Source organism: Oryza glaberrima, chromosome 9, assembly GCF_000147395.1.
Source record: "Oryza glaberrima chromosome 9, OglaRS2, whole genome shotgun sequence".
Taxonomy (NCBI): Eukaryota; Viridiplantae; Streptophyta; class Magnoliopsida; order Poales; family Poaceae; genus Oryza; species Oryza glaberrima.
Window position 1 is genome coordinate 11,727,423 of NC_068334.1, and position 17,111 is coordinate 11,744,533.

The window sequence follows — 17,111 nt, forward strand, 5'->3', positions numbered from 1 at the left end:
GCCCTTCCTCGGGCCGAACCTCCCCGGGGGAAGGCCACATGGTTGTAAGGGGCAAGCCCTTCCTCACAGTATGGGTACCCCGGGCTCATATTACCGACAGTGCTAATTTTGCTATCATTTCGTAAAGATAAAAAAAATCCATAATATTATATTGTCATATTATTCTTTCGACGAGGTTTATGACATGTGGGGGCTAGGAAATAAGCAAAGTTTTGTGGGTCCCACATGGTAGTTGGGTGGTGGTAATGACAGACTCACCACCACCACTACCATCTTTTTATCGGAGTGTTCGGCAGGCCGGCTGCAGCCACGGCTGCGCACAGTGAATGAGGCACTCTTCGTGCCACAGCCCCGACAACCGAACATACCCTATATTAGTATAGATAAAGATTGGACGTTTGTTAATGAAATTTCTTTGGATTTTCTCTTTTAATTGAGTGTGAATCCCATCATAATAAAGTGAAGATGGGCTAGCAGAGTATCTAATGCTCCGATTTAATTGAATGGTTTATATCACACATATTTTCTTTTCTATTGGCTGGAATAATACGGATGATGTGGCCGTACCTGATCATAGCTAATTGGGATTCTTATATACTCCATCCGTTTTCACAATATAAGACCGTTTCACAATATAAGACTTTCTGCTATTGCCCACATTTATATAGATGTTAATGAATCTAGACATATATATTTGTCTATTCATTAATAGCTATATCAATATGAGTAATGATAGAAAGTCTTACATTATAAAACGGAGGAAGTAGGATTTATTTATATATCGCTGAATGTACGTTAACTAGTTTCAGCTTAATTTTTTATAACTTGTAGAAATTAAATTTGACATGACATGTTTATGAAGTAATATATCTCATATTAATCTATCTTGATATTTTGTTTTAAAAATATTATTTAGGTGACATGAAAAAACGAAGGAATGTGCCCTCGAGACATAAAAATCCATCTCGGCAAATTTTCCCTAACACGCCAACTTGCAAGATTTTAATCAAACAAATTTTAGATGTATTTAAGTATCCTGCAAAATGTAACATTTATCCCAAATTGCAAAGATCCTGCAGCAAATGTTAGTTTTTTTAGTAGCAATTAATAGGTAAAAAATAACCGTAGTTCCTTAACAGCGACATCATCAAGAAAAACCAATAACTAATATCATCACATGATTAGGATTTACCAAACCGTTTTAGGTGTGATTACCTAACCCCCACAGTTTAACAAACAGCTTACCATGTGGTATACCGTAGTTTCATAAACCGAAAAAGTTACCACACACAATGGCTGTGATAAGGGGGATGCTAATGCGCGGGTGATCACCCGCACCCCCCCTCCCCCTATACGTCCTCTTCTCCCCTTTTCTCCTCCCCTTCTTCTCTTTCCTACTATAGTACACCACAAATTTTTTAAAAAAAAACAAAAGTTAGAAAAATTTATGTAAATATATATTATATATAAAAAATTTGAATTCAAATTCAAATTTGAATCGGGTATGTAAACTTTTGACTTATAAACTTTGGATCTATAAATTTTAGGTGTATAAACTTTAGATGTATAGAAATACTATATATAGAAAATATTTGAATTCAAATTTAAATTTAAATCAGACATAATTCAAATTTAAATTTAAAACGCGTATATAAACTTTTTACTTATAAACTTTATATCTATAAACTTTATAAACTTTAGGTCTATAAACTTTAGATGTATATTAGAAATACTATATATAAAAAATATTTGAATTCAAATTTAAATTTGAATCGGATATATAAACTTTTGACTTATAAACTTTTGGTCCCTAAACTTTAGATGTGTAAACTTGAGGTGTATAAACTTTAGGTGTATAAATTTACTAAAATAGAAAAGTAATGCGGTGAAAAAAAAATCAGGTGGGCGAACTGATCGCTACCAGATCGCCCAGGCGATCGATCGCGCATCAGCTTTTCCGTGTGATAACCACGTGATAATCGTACAAAAGTACACGCAGAAGTAAGAACTAGACAAGCCAGAACGGCGTCTGACGAGGTGCACCCGGGAGAGACTCAAACGTGTCGCAGGTCTCGACGCTGCCGTCCTCGACGCTGAACACGTACAGGTTCCTCTTCTCGTCCTCGCTGAAGCCGTTGATCCAGTAGATGCGGTTGGCCTTCACCCCGCACCCGCTCGCCGAGCACGACGCGCCGCTGGAGTTGTCGCCGCCGACGAGGAACGCCCGGTCGCCGATGTCCGTCGCCCTGCGCCACGCCGGCCCCGGCGCCGCCGCCGAGAAGTCCATCCGGAACACGTGGACGTCGTACGGCCCGCCGATGCTGTACCCCTCGAAGGCGATGGCGACGAGGAACAGGTCGCCGCGCGACTCGACGAGGAACGTCAGCGAGCTGGACATCACCTGGCCGGCGGGGAAGTAGTCCAGGACGGGGATGGCGATGGCCCCCACCACCGCCTCGCCGCCGCCGGTGAAGTCCAGCGTGCCGAGCTCGCCCTTGTTCTCGGCGAAGTAGAACCTCCCGCCGACGCCGGCGACGTCGAAGAGTTGCCTCCTCTTGGGCACCGGGAAGTACTCCTCCGGCAGGTCGTAGCACCCGATGTCGTAGCCGTGCCTCGACCAGCGCTCGCCGCCGACGCGGCAGAACAGCAGCGCCGGGCTCTCCAGGTCGAACACGAGGACGCCGCAGCCGGGCTCCGGTGGCCGGCCCGACAGCACGCACCGGCGATGCGCCGGGAGCTCGCCCTCGCCGAGCGGCGGCAGCTCGGCGACCCTCGACACGTCGCGTGGGTCGAGGAGGAACACCGACGCCGGCGGCGAGCTCGTCGTCATCAGCACGAGGACCAAACCCTGCGGCGTCTCGAGGAACGTGTTGCCGCACATCTCCTCCAGAAGGTTGACGTCGAGCAGCTTCATGGCAGGCAGACTGAAGACTCTCGTCGCCATTGACGAAGACGAAGACGACGGAGTGACACCAGCAACGCCATATCTCTGCACCAGCAACGGGTAAGCTGCGGCCGCCGCTGTCGATGAGTTCGCCATCGAGATCGATCGAAAATTTTACACACCGGATATTAATCAGGGTGCCTTAAATTAGCCGTAAATCTCTCCGAGTCTGAGTCCTATACATGTTCCTGGCCGAGTGGCCGCGATGGATTGCGCCTGATGATCGGGAAGAAACATTAACGGGCATCGTTCCATACTCAACTTATCTAATTTTTTACACCCTCCGTGCCATAAAAATTATATTTCTAGCTAATTTAGGACAAAACAGTAGGATTAGAAAATGACCACAATGACCTTATTTAATGAACCCATTGCATGCACACATTCCATATATACAAATGATTAAAAGGAAGTTTGAGAGAATTAACCCATATAATTAGCATACTTAAATTATAAGCTGAGAGAACGTAAGGAAACTTATCTAGATGAATCAATTTGCTGGGCCCCACATGGCTAGAAATATAATTTTTGTGGGATAAAGCCTTAGAGCTAGAAATGTAATTTTATTGGGATGGAGGTAGTATATTATCAAGATTTCGGAGGAAACAAACTAAACATACCATCACCAATATAATATAACCTATCAAATTTTGGTAATTTCGAAGTTTATATTCTCAAAATTGATTTTCACTAAAATTTGGTAAGGTATCAAACTAATTAAACATCTTATCCTAGCATTATTAAAGTTTGATAAAGGTTTTTTTTCCACAGTAAACAAGCCCAAAATATAAAGGTATTGTGGGAGGATGGAGTGGTTTTTGGGCCCAAATCTTTTTTTTACAAAGCCTTAATGTAAGACTATTAATTTCGAGTCTTTTCTTAATAATGGAATGAAACATTTCGGTCTTTGCTTAAGTGCTACAGCCAATTATTACTAGGTTCACATAAAAACAAACTCACACAGTGAGTATGAAGCCAAAGTAAAAAACCAAAAGTAAAAGCAAACTAATAAAAACCAAACAAGATAAAGACCCCACAACTACTGAATTCTATTGGTGAATCTCCACCCGAAGTTTGCAAAGAGTAGCATGATCGTCGACTCAAGTTTATCACACATATCTTTTATTAACTTGATATGATCATCATACCTTTGTAGTTGAGTCTATTCCCGGACCCACTATGTTGCCCTGGAAAGAACCTGCAAATAAGATTTTGAAGGTGATCTATCAAAAACCATTTCATTCTACTAAGCCAGAGAGCCCAACATACAGCAGAAGCTTCAACAATAATAAGTTCCTTGATCTTTTTATTAACACCCACAAGCCAATTCCCAAACATATAAGATATACTATGTGGAGGGTATAATCCAAATGCAAATTGTATAGATCTCCTAATAAATCTGGCAAAATGGCAATCTAGGAAAAGATAGTAAATCATTTCATTTTTCATAAAAAACAACATCTCAAACTACCATTCCAATTCCTCCTAGCCAAATTGTCTTTTGTTAAAACAATCCCCTTAAGGAGATATCACATAAAAATCTTAATCTTAAGAGGCATATTAAGTTTTCAAATAAACTTATTTCTCTCGATATGCCCATTAATAAGAGCCAAATACATAGATCTAATTGAAAATTGACCACTTTGATGAAAATTCAATCTAAATATATCATCCTCCTCTGTTAAGTTAATTAACATGCACAATTGAAGCACACAAATTCAACCATCTAATCAAGTTCTGATCAACTAATGCTCTCCTAAAAGAGACATTAAGCGGAACAATACTCATAACACTTGCAACTGAGGAGTTTTTCCTTCTAACTATGGAATATAATGATGGGTATCTGTCCTTTAAAGATGAATCACCTAACTACTTATCCTCCCATAATCTAACTTGTTCACCATTGTTAATAAACCAGGAACCCATATTTAGAAAAGAACTTTTAACCTTCATCCATCCTGACCAAAAATGGGAATCCTCTTGTTTCCGCTCAACTTGAGTTATAGATTTAGTATCAAGATATTTCCTTTTCAAAAAATCTTCCCACACACCTTGTTCATTTATTAATTTAAACAAGCACTTACTTAGTAAACACTGGTTTTGGATTTCTAAATTATGAACACCAAGTCCCCTTTAATCTTTAGGCTGACAAATAGTATCTCATCTTGTCAATATATATATTTCTTTTTATGTTCATCACTTTGCCAAAAGAAACGGGATCTATAATAATCAATTTTTTGAAGAACCCCTTTAGGAATCTCAAAAAACAAAATCATAAACATAACTAAACTTGATAACACAGAGTTAATCAAAACCAATCTTCCACTTACAAGCATATGTTTACCCTTCGAACTACTAAGTTTTTTCTCAATTCTTTGTTTAATTGCTAACCAATCTTTATTACTAAGCTTTATAAAATGCATAGAAATGTTAAGATATCTAACATAAAAATCTCCTAGTTTGCACCCAAAAATATTTGAATATTGCTCATGACTTTCCTTAGCTTGGCCAAAGCAAAATAATTCACTCTTGTGGAAATTTATCTTTAGGCCAGATAAATTTTCAAAACCAGTTAAAATCAATTTCATATTTTTAGCTTTCTATAAATCATGCTCTAAAAAAATGATAGTATCATCGGCATATTGTAACATAGATAAACCATCATCAATCAGATGTTGGACCACTCTAGAAATTTGACCATCATCTTTTGCTCTCTTTATTAATATAGCTAACATATCAACAACTATATAAAAAAGAATTGGAGATAACGGGTCCCCTTGCCTTAAACCCTTGTATGTTTGAAAATTTGATCCCACTTGGTCATTGACTTTAATGCCAACATGTCCACCTTGATAAAAGACGCAATCCAATCACACTATTTTTTGTGATAAACCCTTCATTCTCAAAGTTTGTTGAACAAAAGACCATTTTACTTTATCATAAACTTTATCAAAATCAATCTTAAAAAGTACACCACTCTTTTTAATCAGTGCAATTCATGTATCATTTCATGAAGAATAACAACACCCTCCATAATATTCCTCTCAGGTATAAAAGTTGTCTGTGTGGGACTAATAACCTTCTGAGCCACTCCGGAAATTCTATTTGTAGCAACTTTAGTAAAAACTTTAAAACTAATATTAAGTAAACAAATAGACATATATTGTTGAATTTTCAAAGCCTCATTGCACTTGGGTAGTAAAATAATAGTACCAAACTTAAGAGAGTAAAGAGGTAAATTACCACTATGAAAATCATCAAATAAATCAACCAAATCGGGCTTAAGAACATTTCAGAAAATCTGATAAAACTCAGCTGAGAATCCATCCGGACCCGGAGCTTTATTATGTTCCATTTGAAAAATCGCATCTTAAATTTCCTCCTCAGAAAAAACTTGTACTAAAGCTTTATTTTCTAATTGAGAGACCTGTGGAATATCACTTATTTGGCTTTCATCTAACGTTAAAGAAGACTTTTATAATAAGTGGTGATATGCGCCTTTTCACATCACCATTAATTACCTAATCACCATCCTGTAGCTGATAAATCCTTGTTTTCCTGTGCTTACCATTTGCTACCAAATGAAAATATTTAGTATTCGAGTCCCCTTCCAAAATATTTTTAGTCTTAGCTCGCTAATACCATTTAATTTCCTCTTCCCTTAGAAAACAGGATAGCTTATTCTTCAAATAAAGTCTAGAATTAAGTTCCACTTGAGTTAACAAAGTTCATCATAATTTTTTATCAAGAAAATCAAGTTTTTCTAACAAAAACTTCTTCCCTTTTCTTATAAAGCCCACTAGTCTGTTTGGCCCAACCTTAGTCTATTTGGCCCAACCTATTTGATGGTTATTATAAGTAGGGCAACATATCCTATGCACACAGGCCCTCACGTGTACACACGTGTACACCAACTAAAAAATGTCACCAAAAAATCTAGAAAAAATCATACCCATACTTTCAATTGTATTACACCTAGGGTTAAAATCTTAACGTCAAATTCATTATATTTTAGCCGTAACAAAAAAAACAAAAAATCTGACAGTTTTAAGGTTATAATTTTGTAAGAATTTTATCTTTTTTGTTATTCTCTATGTAGAATGAATTTGAAGATGCGACTTTGCACGTAGATGTAATACTATTGAAAGTACAGGTATGAATTTTCCTAGAATTTTTTGTGATAATTTTTAGTTGGTGTACACGGTGTGTACACGCGAGGGCCTGTGTGCATAGGATACGCTCCCTATAAGTAGATGAAGAATTTGTGTTCAAGAGTAAAGGAGTATCGTCAAAGATATCTCTATTAGGAGTATAATTTTGAAGTACTCTTGGAGTTGACCAGAAACTCTCTCCGGAGTCCAACATATGTCTACTCCAAAACATCAATGGTTAACTAACGTGCCGTGTTCATGCAGAATTTTGCTGGTACATGTACGTATCCCTATTTCGATCGGATATTACGTGTTTTCCCCGTAGTGATAGAGATTTTCGTTTGCGACTCTGAAATCGTCTCGTACTCTCGTCAACAACAATGGAAGACGAATCGATCCCGTTGTTCACTGTTGGTTACCCTTTGTTGGTGTAGCAGAGCCATGCCGACGGCCAACCAGGCTCACCGGCGATGGCCTATAGCCTGCTTGACGGGAAGACGCCCAACGATATCAGCCTGCAGCCCGAGATGCACTCTAACACCTTCCTCGAGACGCCGCAGGGCTAGGTCTTGTACTGAGCACCTCGCCGGCGCTGGAGACGACGACGATGTTCCTCCTCGACATCCAGAAAGAAGGTCGGCCTGTCACCTCTCGACTACTATCTCACGGCAAATCACAATGTTTATGCTACACACTGACCACGACGGTAGCCTGGGAACAATGGCCATCTCCGATCAAGTGCAGTTGTTAGTACAATGACGGTATTTAAACAGCTATATCCATCTACAATCGTTCGTTAAGCTAATGAACGTCAAAGAGATGTGCCACGTCACCAACTGGCTGCTAGCGCTACGGACCATGCTACAGTGCACAATAGTACTAAGGGTTTGTTTGGTTGCTACCCTGAAACCTGAGTCCAAACCTGTGACTTGCCTGTGTTGTGTTTGGTTGGTGCCCTGAAGATATTGGCCTGATAAAATTTGCCTAAGTGCGCACGCCTAAGTCAGGCCTAGGAAATTGGTCGCCTGATCACCCCATGTACTGACCAAGTAAAATAAATGGGCATCACTTTCCCCCTTCTTGCTCTCAAAAGTGAATATAAAAGCCTAATATCTTCACTTCTCTAACATTTGGCAAGTATAATCTCATGCACAAATTGAATCAAACAACACCTGACCATTGTATCCCATCAGGCTTATTTTTAGAGCATCAACCAAACACACTACTCTCAGGGAGACATGCCTGACTAGGTAACTTTGCTATCTAATCTCAGGCTACTCTCAGGGATGTAAAATGCTCAAGCAGGTTGCTCAAGATAGCAACCAAACAAGTCCTAAATGTGCGGGCTACAGTAACACACATTACCCTGGCCGAATCTGAGCTGCTCTTATTTGATCTGACGGTCACCCAATGACTACTAAATTTGTAGTCCCTACTACAACCGCTGGGGTCCTGATCCGCCTGTGGCATGATGAAACCATGATCCGCTTGAGGCATGATGAAACCAACCTGCTTGTGATGACAGCATCCAGTAGAGGATGGCAGCGTCTAGGCCATCGAGACATTTGACCATCTCCCTTTATCTCAAAACACAACAGACTAGACCATCTAGGCCATCAACACCGTTCTGTCACGTTCTTACTACCTCTGTTTCATCATTATTATACATTGTTTTATTTTTTTCCAAATCAAACTTTTTCAAATTTGATTAAGTTTATAGAAAAATATAATGATATTTTTTTAAAAAAAACTATCAAGATACGTTAAATGTAAGACGTAATGGAACTAATTTGGCGCTATAAATTTTACTATATTTCTATAGAAACTTGGTTAAACTTTTAATAAGTTTAACTTTAAAAATATCAAAAACAGAGGAATAACTTTTAGGCAACAATTTTCATCAACATGTTGCGATCATTTTTATCTTCAGCCACGTTGTTTTGTGTTGTTAATTAATTATATAAGTTCTAAAACTGTTTTCGATTTGATTTGGGCTGTGCCGTAGAAGGCTGGATCGTGGCGCTGCGTATGGGGCTACAAGACGGGCCGACCCAGGTGCGTATCGTTCGACGGCGGCCCAAGTTCGGAATTTCTGATAGCCACTAACTTGATCCTTTTTTTTCTTTTCAATCTTTCCGTCCATCCGTCAATGTCCTCGTATGAATTCGCCTGTGTGGATTGGAGGATTGGTTGAAATGAATTACTTTCTGAATAAAATGTTGCCGTTAATCCTTTTAATTGAAACGGCTATTGTTTCACCTACTCCGTATTAGAGTATCTACTCCTCTTATTGCCATTTGACTGCTGCACGATGGTGTACTCAATTAATGAAGATTAAGTAAGCATATAGAAGAGAAATCATTACTACATGATTAATTAAATTTTAATTATTATAAATTTGAGAAATAAATTTATTTTGATACTCTCTTCATCCAAAATATAACAAATTAGCACCAGATGTGACATATCCTAATCTTAAGTATCTAGATATGCCCCTATCCAGAAAAGTAGGAATGGAGTAGTGGATTTCTCTATTTTAAAATGAATGGAGTAGTTTAGAGCAACTTTTATATAGAAAATTTTTTCGTATAGGACATATCATTCAGAGTTAGCTGTTTAAAAGCATGTCAATAAAAATAGAGATAAATTCTACTCCCTCCGTCCCAAAATAAGTGCAGTTTTGCACTGTTCATCTTCAACGTTTGACCGTTCGTCTTATTTGAAAAATTTTTATGATTACTATTTTTATTGTTATTAGATGGTAAAACATGAATAGTACTTTATGTGTAACTAATTTTTTTAAATTTTTTTATAAATTTTTTAAATAAGATGGACGGTTAAATGTTGGACACGGATTTCTATAATTGTATTTATTTTAGAATGGATGTAGTAGTAGTATATCTTGAAAAGAAACTGCCATATGGAGGAGACGAGGAGTATCTTGTAACTGAAACGCAAGTACTCTACAGCAGCACCTCGCTGCCGCTACTGGCTACGCTAGTACTCCAACGTGGACCACACAGTGAAACCTGCAAACATGCAACGACTTGTCTCGTCACAACAGTGTGTGCAGATTCCGCTCGATGAGTACTGTGCCGGTAAAAGGCAGCTGGGGCATGCACAGTACTCCTTAAAAAATATATCTTCCCAAAATAATTATATTTTCTATACAAAATTTGTTCAAAAATAATTTTCACTCTAGAGTACTAATTATTTCAAGAATGACCTTTTATTTAGATTTCTCCTTATTCTACTTACTCTTAACCACTCTCACACTCTCACCTATACATTATTTAATGAAGGGTACTATAGTTTTTTTACTCAAACCTTAGTACTCCATCCGTCCTAAAATAAGTGCAGTTTAACAGTTCGTCTTATTTGAAAAAATTTTATGATTAGTATTTTTATTATTATTAGTTGGTAAAACATGAATAGTAGTTTATGTGTGACTATTTTTTTATATTTTTTTTCAAATAAGACAGATGGTTAAACGTTAAATATGGATACCTACGACTATATTTATTTTAGAATGAAGGTAATATATTCTAAACAATATAGAATTATAATTATTTTAAAACGGAGTAGTAAATCCTAGCTAAAAATTTAGATTGGTTTTTTTTTTCGGAAGGGTACATTACAATTGATACAAGCACCGACAGGATAGGATAGGATAGGAGTGGCCTCGGATATCAGTGGGCTTTTTATTTATTTACCACGAATTCCCTCGCTGGTGCGTAACGTACGCAGAGTGCCGTGGTAGCAGACTGGGAGCACGTACTTTGCCGGACCCTGATGGGCATGGCATATGCAATTGGCAGCGTGATGTGAGCAAAACAACAGTTCGGGGAAGGCCAAAAGGATTCGAGACAGGATGGACGGACGTCTCTGATCATCTCTGAATGAGAATTGGATGATGGAATCTGGTCAGTTACGCATCACATCAGTGTTTTCTGCTGTCATGATTCCTGGCCTCTGCCTGCCTTGCCTCACCCTGTTCTCTGTCAGAACAACTCTCTCGCCGTTTTCTGCCGTTACGGTGAGCGAACTCTTTTTAAACTCTTGAGGGCACAAACACTTGAGGGCATGCCCAACGCTCCAAGCGTGGTCTCACCCCCTCGCGAGGAGTATATTCACGCTAGCTTGGCCGAGACCGCATCCTGGCATAGCGCTGCGACACCTAGAGAAGTTTGCGTGGATTTGTCAGCTTTTGGTAAGGAAAAGGTGAAGAATGGATGAGGAACCGCGTTGGGGGAGAGGCATCGCTACATACCGTAGCCCCGGGACGTTGAGGCCAACTACCTCGCGCCACCGCACCTCGATCTGCCGCTGCCGCCGCTCGATCTACCCCTGCCGCGCCTTGATCCGCCCCCACTGCCGCTTGATCTGCCACCGCCACGCCTCAATCCGTCCCTGCCGCCGCTCGATCTGCCACCTCCGCCTCGATCCAGCGCCGCCGCGCCTCGATCCGTGACACCGCCACTCGATCCGCTGCCACCGCCTTGATCCGATGCTGGGGAGAGAGGCGGCGCCGCCGGGGAGGGGAGAGAGGCGGTGTCGGCGAAGGGAGAGCCGGAGAGAGAGGAGACGCGGGGAGAGAACGAGAGTGGAGATGTGATGAGAGGACTGAGGAGGGTTTGATGTTTATATATCTTTGTGGTTTTTAGAGGGTATACTGTAAATATTGGATGTATAAGCAAATAAAAATAATCCAAGAGTTTAAATGCAAAATATGACGGACTAACAGGTGCTGAAACACAAAAATAAGATAGGGTATGACTTGCACCGTGTGAGGCATATACCTATCTAGGTGCTTGATTACTTTTGCTTATGTGGATGATGGAGGTGCTCCCTGCCTTGGGCATGCCTGGAGAAACGTACTACTCCTACACCGTACACGGTACAGCAGCAGTATTAGTAGGAGTAAATTCGGTGAAGGAAATCGTGCAGCCTACTGACTACTGTATGCCCTGTGCGGCTGTGGCCTGTGGTGCTGAACGATCAGCTTGCGCTGCGCCGCGACGCGAGAGAAGGGAGGGGAGGCGACTAGGCGAGGCGACGTCGTGCCATCTCGGTGGTGGGCGATGATGCGAGCGCGTAATTACGTAGGTGGGCGTCGGTGTTGGAGCGGTGAATTGGAGTCGTTTCTCTCTCTTTTTGTCTCGCTTTGCGCCCGCAGAATTCACGCCTTAAAAGCCGCACGGTGCTCATCACTGACTTGGCCTCTCTTTTGCCGCCGGACTGAACTGCTACTGCTACTATTTGATCCATCACAAAACTCGTAGTACTCGTCAACTCGTATATATTTTGCTATCGCGTTTAGAAAGTTTTCAACTTATCTTTTTCGGAAACTTTTCAACGTATACGTGAAAAGTTATTGAAAATACCTGTTGTTCCTGAACAAATAAATGGTTTCATCAGAAAATCACACGAAAAGATACCGTGGTTGATCAATCAAACCAGACCACCCGTCCTGAACCACCCACCCCACAAACCGAACAAATTAAAACAACAGGAATCGAGAGCTTGGACATCATACGTGCAGAAATCTAACCACCGTCCACGCTAGCTTCAAGACAAAAAAAAAACCCAGCCGCGCGCGACGTGCAGGTCGAAATCTTCAGGAGACAAAGACGACGCGTGCAATGTGTCTAGAGCTCTCGCGTACTACTACTACACTACTAATACAGTACTCCCTCCGTCCGATAATATAAGAAATTTTGAGTTTTTTTTATAATGTTTGACCACTTGTCTTATTTAAAATTTTTTGAAATTATTATTTATTTTAATTGTGACTTACTTTATTATCTACAGTACTATAAGCACAACTTTTCGTTTTTTATATTTATAAAAAAATCGAATAAGACGAGCGATCAAATATTACAAGCAAAAACTTAAAATCTTACTAGCCAGCACAGCCGATCGACGTCTCTCAAATTAACCAACGCTGCTAGCTCTTGGGCGAGTGACACGTCTCCCTTAATTCTTTACGTGGATCCATCGAGAAGAAGAGGATATGGATGGTTGTTGGAGAGGAGGCAAAGCCATCGCCTGAGCTGATAACGACAGCTACACGCCTTCGGTATTCCACGCGTGTATCTACTGGACGGTTGAATTTTTGGGCTCGTACCACCACGCCGCTGTCAATCACTTGGTCGTTTTTTTTTAAAAAAAATAAGAATTACCCCTAAACTATCGCGGTCGACTGAATTACTCTTTGAACCCAAAAATCAAATATTACTCAGCCTAAATTTTTAATACCGGACGAATTACCTCCTTCGATCTAATTTGGAGTGATTTGTCCTGCGCATAGTGGTGTCGGCGGTGGAGGGCGCTACCGGGTGGCGGCTGCACGCCGCGGAGCCTGAGTTGGGGCGAACGTGGAGCTCGACGAGATTCCCTCTCTCTCGGGTGTGGGCACAGGTCGCGCGGCGGCGAACTCCGGGAAAGATGAGTGCATCGCGGATGGGTGCTCATCGGGATACGGCGGAAGCAGCAGGACAGACGACACGCGGCGCCCCCATACTCAGCTCGAGGGATGGAGATCGGTACAGCCTGCTTAGCCCGCCGCCTACCTCGGCTCCTCACCCGCCACCCGCCACGGCCTCTGTGCCCGCTCACCTCCGGCCTCGGCTCCTCGCCCGCAGCTGCCTCTGTCCCCGCCCACCGCCGCCTCCGTCCTAGCCCGCCTCGACTCCTCTCCCACCCGCCGCCCGCAGCCGCCTTCGCGCCCGTCAGCCGTGGCCTCTGTTCACCGAGAGAGAGAGGGAGGGAGAGAAGGAGAGAAAAAAATTGCTGACAAGTGGGCCCATCGGTTTTTAGCTTTTGCTGATTTGTATCGCCTCGTGTGTGCCACGTAGGCTGAAAACCACTTCGAATCGAGTTAGGGTGGTAATTTATCCGATTTTAAGAGTTTGGGGGTGTCAAATGTCCGGTATTATAGTTTATGGGGGTAAATTGTACTACCGCAATAGTTCGGGGGGTGTAATTCGTACTTTTCCCTTTTTTTGGTTAAGAAAAATCTAAAAATAACTGATTCGATACATAAATATGTAACATACCAATTTCATCGGTTGCTCATATTTTTAATAAGCCAAAATTGCTTATTGGAGGACAAAAATTAATTTATAAATAAAACTTTTATATATGTGTTCTTAGCGACTTAAAAGCTGATTTGATAAAAAAATACATTAAAAATATCTTAATATTAACTTAAATAAAATTAAGTTAGAAAATTTGAATTTTGGCTTTGACTTATTAGGACAAGGATGAAACTATATCACTCTTCAAACATGCAAGCTCAAATCGATTTGCACGTATACAAACAAAAGTAACAAATTTGGCTATAAATAATACTCCCTCCATCCCAAAATATTTGACGCCGTTGACTTTTTTTAAAATTTTTGACCGTTTGTCTTATTCAAAAAATTTAAGTAATTATTAATTCTTTTCCTATCATTTAATTTATTATTAACTATACTTTTATGCCTATATATAGTTTTACACATTTCACAAAAGTTTTTGAACAAGATGAACGGTCAAACATATTTAAAAAAGTCAACGGCGTCAAATATTTGAGGAAGGAGGGAGTACATACGCAATACTACCCACAGTCTAAATTACTATTTTATTTTTGTTTTACTTATGTAAGTTCAATTTGAACTTACAAGCTTGCCATCGCATATTTATTTATTTTATTAATTTTTTAAATATTATACAACATGCATGAAGCGAGGAGACGTCACCTTCTGAAACAGATATTCACCTCCCGTAGATATTCTTGTTAATCTTATGCGTGACACTTCCAATCCTATAAACTTTTCTTTTTTGGGTGAGATAAGCATCAGGCAAAGCGAAGGACCAGCATGTGTCGCTCCCTTTTCCAATGGATAATATGCCTTTTATTTATTAAAAACTCGTTTTGCAAGTGATAATCTTGGCTTAATAAATGGGAGCAGAGGGAGAGTGAGACACCACCGCCTCTTGATTCTTTCAAGATTTCACATGTTTGAATTTGAGCAGTCCGTTTTTCATGACAACATGTAGAAGAGGATTTCTATCTCTTTCATTATCTTAAAAAAAAGTACTAAAAAAACCACTCAGCCTTGCTCTCACGTTAGATCAAAATCCGGCGGTTCAGATGGAGCCACGTGTCAGTTGGAGTATCCATGCTCTCCGGGTAAGAAAATGGAGGCCATACCGAACCATCCCTACACAACCGGTCCTGATCATTGGATTGAATGATTTGTACAAATAACTCCAGGAATTAGTGGAGTAATAGAGTAATTAGGAGTACTAGTAGATGCAAGGCATTGATGACTGGATATGTGACTGGAAACCTGCATGATTGCACTTGCTATGGCTCACAAGGCCACAGGAGCCATGCCAAGCTAGCCAGCTGATTGAGGCATGGTTTCCTGGCCTCTGATAGGCATCTACCACCTCATCAATTCAGAGGGTGATGGGTTAAGTAGTGTGGTGCACCATGACCTTTTCTATCCAATATTTTGTCCCTTTTTCCCCCATGATGAACATGGTCACACTTGGAAATTGGAATGGAGGGGCCAATCATCTTTCCTCCCTCTATCTTTCTTTTTAATTTTATCAATGAATTGGTTGGAGATCCAGGGCAAATGATGTTCTCATTGTGACCACTTTTTATGTATAGGCTATATATAAAGGTTTGATGGGATGGCCCTACTTCTGTACCGTTATTTCACATAATCATTAGTTTGTCCTTGCCGAAATTAGTTAGACCTCCTTTGGAATTAAGAAATTTAGAGATTTTTCAGAGAGAAGTGAAATAGTTCCTGTAAAATTCCTACTCATTCCATCCTAAAATGTAGCTATTTTTAGAGTTTAAATTTGTTCCAATATATAGCTGTTTCTCCATCTGCACCATTATCTCAACCAATCATGCATAAACATCTCCCATTTAACTTTACATATTTTTTCTCAAACCATCACAATCTTTCACAATTTAATTACCCTATTTTTTAAAAAAAATAGAAATATTTAGATTTTTTTGACACCGAAATATTTAGATTCGGGGATGAAGAGAGTATGTTTCACAACCGTTACTTTGATATGGTGTAGAAGAAATCACAACCGGTAAAATATCATGGATCCTTGAAAAAAAAAATAAAGGGCAGCTGGCTGAAAAGGGTCATAAAAACATGCTCCTTTCTTTTTTCAGGTGAAACAAAGTCGAATTTTGAATAGGAAAAGTCAGCAGCTACAGTTATACTAAAAAGGTGGGCATAATAATTGTTCTATCAATGAATAAAAACAAACAAGTGGGGAAAATACCAGCCAACTCTAATGCAAACATTGACAATAATACAGACATTCAACTACTAATAAGAAGCCATTATAAAAAAAAATTATCAACTAAGGCTATGTTTAGTTCCTACGTAGAAACTTTTCACCCTGTCACATCGAATATTTGATACATGCATGAAGTATTAAATATAAAAAAACTTATTACACAGATTGCGTGTAAATTGCGAGACGAACTTTTAAGCCTAATTGCTTCATGATTTGACAATGTGGTGCTACAGTAAACATGTGCTAATGATAGATTAATTATGCTTAATAAATTCTTATTAGTAGTTAATACTTTAAATATGTGTCCATATACTTTAAATAGTTTATTGACGGATTCTGTAATTTGTTTTGTTATTAGTCTATATTTAATACTTTAAATATGTGTCCATATATTTGATGTGACACGTCAAAACTTTTCACCGCTGGATCTAAACACAGCCTTAAGATTCTCCTGTCTTGCTTTTGTGAGTAAGTTCTAATATAAGTCCCCTGTTTGCTGATTCCCTTTGAATATATTCTTCGACATACACATCCACCCATACTCGATGACAAAAACAGTTGGAAACAGCTCTTCATGGAAATGCTACATTGGCCAATCATGCTCTTTATTTACTCAACGGAATTATGGGAATGCTACCCTAATTATTTATTAGATGGAGGGTGATAGTTGGTACTGACAAAAATTCCTTGTT

The 17,111-nt window shown here is 39.8% G+C and overlaps 1 protein-coding gene across 1 annotated transcript; it reads right to left on the reverse strand.

Moving 5' to 3' along the window:
* Nucleotides 1–1,897: 1,897 nt before the first annotated feature.
* Nucleotides 1,898–3,040, reverse strand: LOC127785427 (uncharacterized). The gene has a single exon (XM_052312872.1). The coding sequence runs from the start codon at nt 3,038–3,040 to the stop codon at nt 2,009–2,011; it is 1,032 nt and encodes a 343-aa protein (XP_052168832.1). The 3' UTR covers nt 1,898–2,008.
* Between the last annotated feature and the right edge of the window lie 14,071 nt (nt 3,041–17,111).

Coding starts and splice junctions, on each gene's coding strand:
- LOC127785427 (XM_052312872.1), bottom strand. CDS start 3,040: ATGGCGAACTCATCGACAGCGGCGGCCGCAGCTTACCCGTTGCTGGTG.